This window comes from Mustela nigripes, chromosome 8 (genome assembly GCF_022355385.1).
Source record: "Mustela nigripes isolate SB6536 chromosome 8, MUSNIG.SB6536, whole genome shotgun sequence".
In the NCBI taxonomy this organism is placed as follows: domain Eukaryota; kingdom Metazoa; phylum Chordata; class Mammalia; order Carnivora; family Mustelidae; genus Mustela; species Mustela nigripes.
Window position 1 is genome coordinate 23,834,422 of NC_081564.1, and position 13,252 is coordinate 23,847,673.

At 40.9% G+C, this 13,252-nt stretch overlaps 1 protein-coding gene across 7 annotated transcripts in view; it reads right to left on the reverse strand.

Annotated features, from left to right (window-relative positions):
- Nucleotides 1-13,252, reverse strand: part of PRR14L (proline rich 14 like) — a 60,725-nt gene that overhangs the window by 15,033 nt on the left and 32,440 nt on the right. For 4 of the 7 annotated variants that reach the window (XM_059408896.1, XM_059408895.1, XM_059408900.1 and 1 more), the window contains 5 exons: nucleotides 12,052-12,075; nucleotides 5,745-10,911; nucleotides 1,700-1,771; nucleotides 882-1,053; nucleotides 198-304 (listed from right to left, as the gene is read on the reverse strand). In XM_059408896.1, the coding sequence (XP_059264879.1) occupies nucleotides 198-304; nucleotides 882-1,053; nucleotides 1,700-1,771; nucleotides 5,745-10,911; nucleotides 12,052-12,075 (5,542 nt within the window). Of the gene's footprint in view, nucleotides 1-197; nucleotides 305-459; nucleotides 550-881; nucleotides 1,054-1,699; nucleotides 1,772-5,744; nucleotides 10,912-12,051; nucleotides 12,076-13,252 lie in introns of those variants that run through there. The other 3 variants (XM_059408897.1, XM_059408901.1, XM_059408898.1) reach the window with 2 other exon arrangements.

Sequence of the window (13,252 nt, forward strand, 5' to 3'; positions counted from 1 at the left end):
AAAAAAAAAAAAAAAAGAATGCAGAACAATATCCCTGGCACATAAATCTCTGGTCGTATTACCAATTAACTGTTTTGGATAAATTCCTAGAAGTATAATAAATAGCTTAGAGTCCTTATATTCTACCAAAGGTCCTTATATTCTACCAAACAATTTTCCAAAAAAGCAGACCTATGTGTGTTAGAGAAGGAGCTCACCTTTTTGGTCGAGGAAGGCCCATAGGGGTAAGATTAGGGTCTGGCTTAGGAATGGTTTTCCGGATACGAATCTGTGAGACTTTCTTTGGCCTCTTCTCTGGCTCAGCCTATTTTTAAAGATTAAGAAGAAAGACGGTCAAGTTGTAAGACATTTTAAATACAAAAAGTCCTTTTTCTTGACACTCTAAGATTTTGCTTCCTCAGTTTATAGATGACTCTAACTCATAGTTTATGACAAAGCTCTACTTACTCCTGCTGACAGTGTTCTCAGCAACCACTCCCTTTATATTATTAGAAGAGAATCCGTACATTCAGCTCAGATATTGAGATTAGCAATATGAAAGCCTGTTAACTGTTGGAGACAGAGAGAGATTGCAAAATTGAAGAATACCATTGTTCACTCATCTTTGAATGCATGAAGCAGCTCTTTGGTCTAATACTCTAAATACTGTTAAATGCTATCATCGAACAAAAGGGACCTGTAAAACAATGCAGATTCAGAGATCCAGAGTAGCCTTCAGTGGCCAAGCAGAAAAACCCCTGCTTTGGTAATCTCCAGCACTCAGCTGAAGCTAACAGTGATAAGCAAAGATACCCAGGGGCCTGTGTACCCATCATGTGATATGCGGACCTCAATAGATGCTTCCAGTACTGCCCCCGACTCTATCAGCTCTTTACATTTACCTCCTTCTCTTCTGGAGGGCTGCTCTGTGGATGGGGGCATGACGCTGCCACACTATCCAGCTCATCAAACTCAGGAACCTGGAACTCGGAGGCTGAAAGCAGGAGCTTGCTGACAGCTGAGTCTGTTACCAGGCAAGACTTTGGTACCAAGGCAGGGAATGGAGGCTCTAGTCTAGCACCACGGAAAGAAAAACGGAGAAGGAAAATATGAGACAGGTTTCACTTTCTACCTGGGCAAAAACTCCTTAACATCAGACTAAGGTTGAAGATCTTCCCTTTTTCCAGCAATGATGTTTCCAGCCAAAGGATTCTCTAGTTATTTCTGGACACAGCCTGTGTCTACATATTTAAAAAAATTATGAGGATGTGGCCAATCCTTTCCTTGGTGTAGAACAGTTTTATTTAAGAAAAATATAAAAAGGAACAGATTCTTTGGAGGAAAAGGCATTTAGTGAACTGAACAAAAGAACTGTGCTCAGATAAGATCAATCCCATCAAGGCAATGAAGATGGTTCTATGAACAAGAGATAGCTTGACAGGGAATCTGTGGTTCAATGAGCTGGCTAATGATTTTGACTTTTTTTCAGTAAATGGTACTGATTACACACCTTAGGTGCCACTTAGGATAAAAGATATCTGAATCTCAGATCATGTTTGGAAGGAAAAGATGTCAGAATCATACTGTGCTCGATGTACACCATCTGCCAGCACGTCCTCAGGTGCTGTGTTTGGTTGCACATTCACTCTTTCCTTGATCTCCCACACATGCACACACACTCGTTGCAAGCCCTCTGTACCAGGTGCTGCTGGAGGCTTACCTCATCTGACTGCCACTGGTGTTATAAGAAGCTTCCATGCCTGGAAGAGGCACATATGGTAACATGGTGTGGCTGAGGTGGGGCAAAAGTACAAAAGCAACAGGTTAGGGCAGTGAAACAATAGGGAAATTTTGATGCCACTGTGGTACTCAAAGGTTTTGACGCCCCTGATAGCACATGATAAGCAATTAGGCCCCAGGAAGACAAGAAATGTCCAGTCACTCAGAAAGAAGAAAAACCGCCTCCAGTCATAAGAATTACATTTGCATGCCCACCACTGGAATGAAGGCAGGCTGATGGGAAGATATTTTCTAACCTATATGGGAAGAAGATAGAGAGAGTAATAAAGAGAGGACAGTAAGAGAATGGAGGGGAACAAGGATGACTTTGAGTCTTGCATCTTCTGTTGTTAAATATATATCTTAAAAGATTTCAAAAAACGATTCACAGATAAAAAAATCTTGTATTATTCATCTCCTTATTAATGCTATCAAAAAAAATAGAATTTTTTTTAAAAAGATCTTATTTATTTGACACAGAGAGAGAGAGAACACAAGTAGGCAGAGAGGCAGGCAGAGAGAGAAAGGGGAAAGCAGGTTCCTTGCTGAGCAGAAAGTCTGATACTGGCCTTGATTCCATGACCCTGGCATCGTGACCTGAGCCGAAGGCAGAGGCTTAACCCACTGAGCCACCCAGGCACCCAAAATAAAATCTAATTTCTATACCCTTAGAGAAAATTATGAAGAAACCTTGTTTTCTTTAAAGCCAAGTTCCACAGAAAACATGGTTATGTAGAAGAAAACCACTAACAGGGTTAGCTCCTTTGTAATTAAGCTTTTATTTTTATAAATGAAGCAAGAGTATTCATCACTTATAGATAAATCAATACGCGATGGTGGAGAGCTTTTTGTGCCTCTCAAAGTAAAACCTGTATCAGTTTCTACTGAATTTGGAACACAGTACCAATTAATGAGGTGTTTGTATGGCTGTAAAACAATTCATCTTCTCTTAGAAGTAGATTTGCTCAATGTCTACAAAATAAAGATAATTCAGATTTTTAGAAGGTTTAGCACTAATTCAGGATTCCTTGACAGGTACTGATAAAAGGAAAGAGGCAGGGTGTATACTGGAAAAGGAGCAGACCAAATCAGAAATCAGGAGACCCTGCGTCTAGGTCTAGTTCAGCTGAAACACTAACCTGATTTGGGTTAGAAAAAACCATGTTCCTCAAGATCATCATCTATAAAAACAGCGAAAAAGAGGCCCAATCAACCTATATTATTGAGTGCTTAAGGTTCAAATAAAATCTTATGGGGGTGCCTGGGTGGCTCAGTCAGAAGAGCAGGCAAGCTCTTGGTCTTAGGGTTGTGAGTTCAAGCCCCACACTGGGTGTAGATTAAATAAATAAAACTTAGGAAAAAAAAGTCCTATGGGCTGCCTAGGTGGCTCAGTTGGTTGAGCATCTGCCTTTGGCTTGGGTTATGATCCCTGGGGTCCAGGGATTGAGGCCCACATTGGGTTCCATGCTCAGCAGGAGCATGCTACTGCCTCTCCCTCTGCTGCCTCACCCTGCTCGTGCACTTGCTCTCTGTCAAATTGAAGGAAAAAAAATCCTACAGAAACAAATTAATTTAACATTTGTTAAGTCCTGCTTTCTTGGGTTACCCAATTTATCATGCTTAATATTTCTAAGTCTGTTTAAAAAATAGCAAACTTCTAAACCTAAAGTCAAGGCATATGATGTTAAGGCACTTCTAGAACCAACAAGAAGGAAAAGTCCCTATAAATAGCCCCCACGCCCACATTACACTTGAACTGAACTAAAAAACACAAAGTAAAATGCTAGACAAAGGAAGGGAGGAAGAGAAAAAATATCCCACACTAGGAAACAGAAGTCAGAAGGGAAGAGAGTTCTGGATGAAGGAAAAGGCCAAAGGCCACACATCTTCACACGGTACAACAAAGAACTGGCCTACATTCGAACCTCAGGCATGAACATAGTGTAGAGAAGGTACAATTTAAAGCTGTGTGTCAAAAATAAATAAATAAAGCTACGTGTCAGACACTGAGCAAAGTGTGTTTATGAGATCATAGAGGCATACTGACAAAACAGACAAAATAAAATGAATACACTATCATTTAAAACAATCTGAGTCAGGGGTGCCTGGGTGGCTCAGTCAGTTAAGAGTCTGCCTTTGGCTCAAGTCACGCTCTCAGGGTCCTGGGATTGAGCCCCGTGTCAGGCTACCTGCTCAGTGTGGACTCTGCTTCTCTCTCTCCCTCTGCCCTCCTCCTGCTTGTGCTCTCTCTCTCTTGCTATCGCTCTCTCTCTCAAATAAATAAATAAATAAAATCTTTGAAAAAAGTTAAATAAAAAAAAAAAAAACCCAATTTGACTCATTCCAGTGTATTTCTTGTGACTACACTATACGAACATTTTTCTATTAACTACAAGACAAGTACTTAGAAGAGCACTCATCTCTCAATTTCCATCAACCCCATTCAGGTTCTGGGGTGTTCTTCTGAAACCCTTTGATTTAGTTAGTTTTCTACTAAGACGCTCAGGGAACTTTGCAATATGCGCCAGATAGCATTTTAGTGACACAGAATGATTCTGCACAAGAGACTGCACAGACACACAAAATACAAGACCTCTTCCAGGCTATTTGTAATTTTAAGGCTTTGATGGTGCTGAGTTTTTAAATTATAGCAACAATGAAAGCTAATTAAAAAAATGTTCAGTTTCTTTGAGGGATTACAAATCAAAGGATTTTTTAATGTCTGAGACAGATCTTTGGGAATTCAACTCTCAAATTCTTTTTCCTCTTATTTTTATAAGGAGGTAAAATGAGGGGCACCTGGGTGGCTCAGTCAGTTAAGTGTCCAAATCTCAATTTCAGCTCAGTTCATGATCTCAGGGTTGTGGGACTGATCCCCACATACAGACTGGGATCAGCAGGGAGTCTGCTTGAGATTCTCTCTCTCTCCATCTCCCTCTTGCCCCAACTCCCTCTCTAAAATAAATAAATGAAATCTAAAAAAAAAAAAGAAGAAGAAAAAGAAAAAAAAAGAAGGTAAAATGATATTGGTGAAATGATTTACAACTATTCTAAGTGGTCAAACTCCTCTTCTCTGGCTCACTTAAAATTCTATGAATTGTACAACTATAGTATGTAAATGTCAATCTTTGAAGACTCTCTGCTCCAGGGAGAAATCCAAAGGTTTGTGAACTAGATTTGGTGATGTCTACATAATTAGTTTATTTACTTAAGAAGTACTTATTCTGAGGGTGCCTGGGTGGCTCAGTCGGTTAAGTTGTCTGTCTTCAGCTCAGTTCATGATTCCAGAGTCTTGGGACTGAGCCCTGTGTTGGGCTCTCTGCTCAGTGAGGAGCCTGCTTCTCCCTTCCCTTCTGCCTGCTGCTCCCTATGCTGTGCTCTCTGTGTCAAATAAATAAATAACATCTTAAGAAAAAAAAAGTACTTACTCTGTATCCTTTATATATCAAACATCAAATCAGTTGCTGACTGAATAACACTTTGTCAATAAGATATAGTTAGAAGCCATTGTTTGTCACTATTTTCTTTTTTAAAAGATTTTATCTATTTGACACAGAGGGAGAGATCACAAGTAGGCAGAGAGGCAGGCAGAGAGAAAGGGTGAAGCAGGCTCCCTGCTGAGCAGAGAATCTGACGCGGGACCTGATCCCAGGATCCTGTGATCATGACCTGAGCCTAAGGCAGAGGTTTAACCCACTGAGCCACCCAGGCGCCCCTGTTTGTCACTATTTTTAAGTCTTTGACCTGTAATGGTGTTTGCTCTTTGCAAGGCAGGGGCATGGATAGAAGAGATTCAAAAAATTTGATGGTTTGCGAATGACATGGACAGAACATAGAATGGTAAAAATACTTAAGACTTACTGGTACATTTTCTCAGCAGAGATTTGTCAAGGTAAACAGAAAATGCAGACACAAGAACTCTAAATAGCCTTGCATTTCCAGCCCTCAACTTTCCCCAGAGATTGAAAAGCAAACATGGATTTTACCTGCTCGTGGTGCTCGGAGTTGGCTGCTGCTTGCTGTGAGTGGAATGAAGAGCAGAGATTTCGAAGGGGCAGGCAGAAGGCCCATGCTGGCTCCAAATGGAAAGCACTCGGCCCACCGAGTAGGGAAGAGAACAGAAGACCTTGTCTGCTATGGAGGCTGGAGATCTTAACCCTTTTAAGCCCTGTGTAAACTGGGTCATGAAGAGCCTCTGCATGGTAGGCATGTGACTAGAGAAGCTCCGTTTTTTTGTCCAGATTCTGTAACATCCAGGAGAACAAAGTGCTAGAAGTGTGTGAAGGCCAAGTACAGAGCAGCCTGCTCTGGTCTGGACTATGGCAGTGCCTCCATAGTCTTGGAGAGGACCTGGAGACTGTGAAGGAGCCTGGGCACATGCCTGACCATGGAGGCCAGTGTCTTCCCTGAATGTGGCCATCCCAGGACAACTGTGGGACAAGAAAAAAGAAAAGGTCCACTTGGGAGGTTGAGACAGGCACCTTTGGGCCTCTCCTAAGGCGAGCCTGGCTGGAGCACAGTGCTCAGGAAAAGTCCTTGGGGACTCGGTCATGCACTCAGAGCCCGATTTCATGTGAAAAGATACTGGGAAAATTTCCGAACCAAACAGCAGTGATGGCACCTTGTTGCTCAAATCTATGAAGCTCATTTTGATGGCTTCGAGTGAATAAAGTGTCAAGGGCTTACTGTTAGGTCTCTTATCCCATCCGCCAGCTGCCAAATAGGGATTCAGCTGCATTGTATTGTATGAAAATCCATCCAGAAGCCTTTTATATCTGAGACGCTTGTAGCTTTTAGCCACTGGAAGAAGTTCAGAGGAACACCGCCGATATCTTAGTTTCTGGGTCTTTGTGGCTGGGACCAGTTTGGAGGCAAGAATGGACAGCTTGCTAAGTAAGGCTGATTCTTTGGTAGGCTTCCTAACATTCAGGCTCCTCAAGGAATGGCATGGAGTCGCCCTCTGCTTTGGTATGTGGCTCGTTAAGCTCCTGGTTGGTTCTCTTTCAGGTTCCAACTGTGCAGGTGCAGGCACGGCACATGAACTGAGAAATCTGTGTGCTTTTGTGGGGACGGTTATAGAGGAACTCTTGAAAAAGGCAGAGCTTCTGATTTTACTTATTTTTTTCCCCGTGTTGACTTGCTCCTGACAGGAAACTTTCTTACATGTTCGATGGGGCTGCTTCTTTAAGGGAAGCACTCTTTTCTGATATGAAGTGTTCCCAAAGGCACCATGTATTTCATCACACCCAGCAAAATCGGGGCCTTGTGCTTTCTGAGGGGCACCATGAAGGCAAGGACCTGTGCACGACTCCATGGCCCTTTTTAATGGATGACACAAGCTTTCCTCCTTTGGATCTTCCAACTTCTGGAACTGTGCAGCTCTGCTGCCCTGGGCCAGCTTTGCTAGGGTGATTTCCTTCATCACGGTGGACCCACCTTTGCAATCTTTAGCTTGGTTCTTATCTTGCAACTCATCTGATAACATGTTAGATGATGTGCATTGTTCCAATATCGTGTGTACTTCTTTTTGATGTATATATTCCTCTTCATTCTGCAACATGTAGTTCAAAGCCCTCTGCCTTTGCTGCTCTTCATCACCAAGCATCTTCTGGGACTTAGAGGGGGTCTCTCTTATTTTATCACCATGACCAGCTTCTCTGGAAATCATCTCCTCAGACTCTTCGCTGACAGTTAAGTGACCCATGGGTCCTCTCCGATGTTCTTCAGTTTTTTCTTCTCTCAATTTAGTTCCTGTTTCTATTGTCAAAGGCAAATTTTGCACACCAATGTCTATTCTGACTCCTTCACTAGAATTACTCCCATCTCCTAGTGCTCTTTCCTTCGTCTCAAGCAGGACGGTGTGATGCCCCATGTTTTCACAAGGCATTTCACCATCTTTTGGTTTAAAAAGATTTTCCAGGTCAGTTTCTTCACTATTAACATTACTTTCTGAATTTTTGTGAGAAGACAGATATGAAGGCATTATCTCAATGGATTCCAGGCTCCCTACGGGAGCAGGATTCTCATCTGGACATCCAGAAGATAGCAACTCTTTCGAGGAAATTCCAAAGGTACTGTCCTTATCAAACTCAGAATTTATTTCCAGTCTTGATCCTTTAATCATTCCTTCTATTTCTCTAAGAGATGTTTCTTTAACTTGCTCTTCATGATGAATATAATTTAAGGACACATTTACTCTATCCAGTGTTCTTGTATTTGGTTCATGATCTGTAACAGACTCTATATCATGGGCACAAGAGTCTGGGTACACTTCCATTTCACAATCTTTTAATGATCTGCTTACTTTCTCTTCACATGATTTTTTAATTTCCAGAGGCTGCCCTGTAGAGGACGTAGCATCTGGGAAATCTGAGTCCTGGCCAATCATTCCGATAAATGCAGCATTCAGTTCTCCTCTCTGAGATAGAGTACTCACCAAGGTTTCCTGTAACCTCAGTCTATCTTGCCCTGCACCACTGTCAAGAGTACTAGATGCTCTGAAGTCTAACATGCCTTCTGTAGACTTTCTACTGCAGTTCGTGTAGATGATGTCTGGCATGTCATCTGTGGACTCCTCACTACCAGAAATACGTTGAGAGTCTCCTTTCAAATTGCCTTTCTTTGAACTACCACTGGACAATGTGTTGTTACTGGCTGAACCAACTAGCAGATCCTTTTGGTTGTGGCTTACGTCTCTGTTAGGTGCTATGACAGTCTCTCTCTCTTCACCATCTAGTGTCTCCTTAGCTGGTTTATCTTCATTCCTGCATTCATCTGGTCCATTTTGATTATGCTGGCAGTTAAGGACTTCATCTCCTTTCTGATCAAGAGTTTCAACTGTTTGGCTCCTGTTTTTGAAACTGGAGAACATAATAGTAAGAGACTGGTCCAACAATTTTTCAGGCCTTGGAATGTTTGCAGGTACGTTTAGTTCTGGTGTGGCACAGTCAGAGATTTTATACTTGCAAAACACAGTCTCTTTAGGTATATCCTGTTCCTTTCCTTCTAGCCATTCCTCACTGGGCTGGGTGTGAATAGTGGGGGAAATGGCCTTGTCTAAAGCTTCACTATTTAACATGCCTGCTGCCATTCTTTTCCTCATCTTATCTCCTTTAGTTTCTTCCCCAGAAAGTTCACTTCCCTCCGAAGTAAAACTCACTTTGTGGGTGCTACTTTCTGTGGAGTCTTCTCTTCCTTGCAAGTGGTGACTGCTGAGCTGAAATGCATCTTCACACTTGGTTATCAAAGAGTTTTCAACTTTTGTGATGATTCTGCTGGACTCAAAAGCAGCACAAGAAGAACACATACTCTCTTCTTGTGCATTTTTACTTACACGAGGACAGCTAGAGAGATCCTGAGATTGAACACTATGACATTCCATAACAGAGACTTCTTGAGGCAAGCCTGCTGCTTCTTTCTTACTTGAGGGAAGTCTGGAATGTAGATCGACTATTCCAGAATCAGTCACTTTGCTTTTTCTTTCTAGGCTTCCTGGTTTGATGTTTAAGGTGGGGTTGTTTGATGAGGCACCACAGGTTTTGTCACCTGATGGAGAGACATCTTTCATTTTTGTCTTCATGGAAATGATTTGGGTATCAGCAATGACATCTGCTCCATCCTCTAATGGAGGGTGATGGCTCTGTTGGGAATCCTCACTTGTTGCTAAAGGCATCTTTCTTCGAGCTGGCAACTTAGCGTGGTCTTGAGAATTAAGGGGCACTTGATTTAAAATACATTCACTTTCTATTTTGTTTACAACCAGTTCATTGGTACAAGGAAGTTCATTCATCTCACAGGCAATGTTCTGTTCATCTAAATGTGAACTATCGTCCTGTGCGGCCTGTACAGCTTGTTCTGACTTGGGTTTGTAATCAAATTCTAGGGATGGTGGTAACTGAGCAATATCTTTCTTGGGTTTTGACACCTCATTCACAGGACTTATCTGGTCCTCACGCATTAAACTCACAAGGGATTTTCTTTCAATCAGAAATTCATTATATGATGCTTCACTTAACTGGGTGTCGCCTTCCAGATTTCTCTGGAAGCGGAATGAGTTAGAGTCTTTACTGTAAATCTTTTCAGTTATCGTTCTGAGCTCTATAGTGGTTGTCTGTTCTGGCTCCTTAATTGGCATTAAGGAGGAAAAGCTGCTCTCTTCAGAGTGTTTGCCTAAATGGCTCATATCAGTAGAAGTTTCTCTATGGTCCTCATGGTTTTTCAAGCTACCTTGAGTGTCTAGAGTGATTTTCAGATCATTTTTTTTAAACATTTGTTCCGTGGCTTCAGTGAAAGAACCAGGCATTGAAGAACTAGACCTGTCTGTCTGGATACTGCCTTGAACACAAGAGTTACCATGGCTAGTCTCTTTGGGGGAGGCAACAGTCTCTTTTTCACCAGGACAATAACTGCTAGCATCCTCTTCTGGTTGCCTGGCGTTAACAAGAAAGAGTTCCCCTCTTTCACTCCTGGGGTTCAAAAACTGTTCATTTTCCTCTCTAGTAGCCACGTTCTTGCTTTGATCGTCCCCATCAAAACAGGAATTGCCTGTCTTTTCAGCACATCCCTTTGGCAAGCCATCACCTTTAAAACCACATGTTTCTAAGGATGGTGTTCTGGATTGTGGACCAGACAAACTTGAAGAGAAATAGGAAATGCCAGAGTTTTCTCCTAAGGGTTCTGTAACAATTACATTTCTTGTGGCTTTGGGACTGCCATGGGCAGAACTGTGTTTTTCATTATGGTGGCTGAGAATCTGTTGGTGATTGTCATCTGCTTCACAGACAAGGTTTAACTTATACACCTCTTCCTTCCCATTGTCCACTTTGGAAATGGCACTGCTCCCTGGTAACAATGACAACCAAGAAGGACAAGTTTTTAATTCTTCACATTCTTTTTCTTTAGAAGTTGCTTCTGTTAATCCAGGGTCCACAAAGGTTAAAGGCTCTAGGGAAACTAATGTGCTGGTTTCTGAAACCTCACCACTGGCCATGATTTTGTCTATTTCTGGGTATTCGCTGCACCCAGCTGAGAGACCTTTACTCACATTGCCATTCTTGTGTCCTTCATTATAATCCGTCTTAGTACCATTGACCTTTATACCTTGTACTTCAGTAGATTTTAGAAGAGTTCCAGTTGTAATTTGTACATTTCCTTCTGCACGAGAAAAAGAAATCCAAATCAGTATGCAATTTAAAAAAAATTAGTTACACTTTCATAAATTTAATTATGTGATCAATAGCAACAAAAAAGACCCAACTCAAAAAGCAAATTATAAAATTAGTGCATGATACCATTGGTTTTGTTCTTTTATGCAAAATACGACGCAGGGCCAAAAGTATACTCGCCTAATTTTGAACAACTGCCTTTCTCTAAGTATTACTTATTTAAATGTACTTACTTAGCTGGACAATTGAATATGGAGACATACATGTAATCCAGAGTCTTAAGAAGCTTCCATTTTAAAAGATTAATAAAGCAGACCCACAATATAACATCTTATATTATTCAATGAGCATCTTCTTATTACTTGAATAATACTGAGACATAAATAAATTACCTCTTTGTAAAAGAACAGTTTTACACAAAACCTATGTAAAAGATAAATGTGTAAGTTGAATATTAGTTTTGAACTGAATTACTTAGAGTAACTGCTTCCCTACAAAACTAGTTATGAAAGCTGAGTGACAGATACATGTGGGTTTAGTATACTCGCCACTTTTCAATAAATTAAAAATTTTCTTTTATGAAACATTAAAGAATAAAAAACCTTTTTAAGCAGAAGGTAAATGCAATTCATAAAGAAGTATTACTATACAGTGTCCCTGAAATCCTAGGTAAAAGACGCAGTATAAACAAGTTCCCCAAACTTGTTAATATATAACAAGTTTTTCATCCTTACTTTCTTTTTAGAAAACACAGATATACTCATACATGTGCATATATGTATATGTATATTTGCATGCACACATATATATAACAAAATACGAGCACTAAACAGATAAAGCTAAAACCAAATCAACCTAAAGATCTAATTCTCACTAGAATATAAACTCCGTAAGTAAGGATCATGTTTGTCTTGGTCTCTTCCTTTCCCTATTGCCCAGCATAATACCCAGTACAAAATAGCATTCAATAAATCTGGGGAATTAATAAACGGTTAGGTCAAATCAACAAATGCTATGAATACTGTCTTTTAGAGCTTCCCTATCCATTTCTCAACTGGTACTGAGAGCAGCAATTCTGAGAAAAAGAACAGCAACTCTGAAGGCAGGTGGGCTCTGTGATCTTACTTACCTCTCTGAGTTTCAGTTTCCTCCTCTGAAAAAGAGGGTATGAAATACACTTACCTCAGTGCTACTTTGAGGATTAAATTAAACAATACATGTAAAACACCACCTGGTACAGTGCCTGCCATTTAAAGAAAAAGTGCTTTTCCTTTGTTCTGCTTTCTTTCTTATCTTACTGGACCTGAGAACAGTTAAAATGATAAACTTAATAACTATGCTAGGACAGGACACAGTGTTTAAAAATACTGGGAGTCAACAAATACTAGATGGATAAATACATACTGGATTCCACAAGCCTGCACAAATTCCAATTATTGACTTATTATGGCCTTGAAATCCTAATGGCCCATACAGTATTTATCTTTTTGAAACTAGCTTACTTTCCACATCATAGCAGATAACCCTACCTATTCATGAATTTCTAAGTGCATTTACCCCAAATAGTTTAGTGTATCTCTTCACTGGAGAGTATGGCATTAAGCCATTCCTGTAAACTCCAGTCCTTTACACGCTGGTCTAGCACCATCCTAGTCAAATCCTTCGTTTTATCTGCTCAAGAAAACTGCAAAACTCTTCACCCATCCCCGAACTATTCACTACTGTGCAAGGCACTTAAGGCAAGATTCCACCTCAGAGCCCTTACCTGCTAAGAAGAACACCTGTTCTCAACTGAGCTGAGAATCTTAGGGGGAAGGAGGGGAACAGTTGCTTCCCAGGTGGTATTAACACTGAAGGTTGGGTGGGAAACAGGGGTTGTGTACAGCTTGAAAGCAAGAGGATACTCTACCAATCTTTTACTTGATTATAATTAACCACGTTGACTTGGAAATGTCGAAGAATTTTAAAGAAGAGTTTGAGGCAATTATGTTTATAAGAAAGTTCTCTAAAGGCTATGGAACACTGACCCAGTCCTCTCCTTTAATATGGGGAGAAAGATGGTATCCCCTTGTAGGACTTGTAAAGGTGAGTCAAGTGCCAGAGTTCAAACTTGGTTAGGGCTAGGAACTCCTTTGGGTTTCCACTCCCTTGTACAGGATCTCTACTAAAACCTCTGTGATACTGTTTCTCAAATATTTGTTTAATATATCACCTCTGTGAGACTGGAGCTATCTGAGGGCAGAAACAGGACCTTAATGATCACTGTGGATTGAGTACCCGACACTGACCTTGGCACATAGCAGGTACATAATAGATGTTGTCTGAATGAA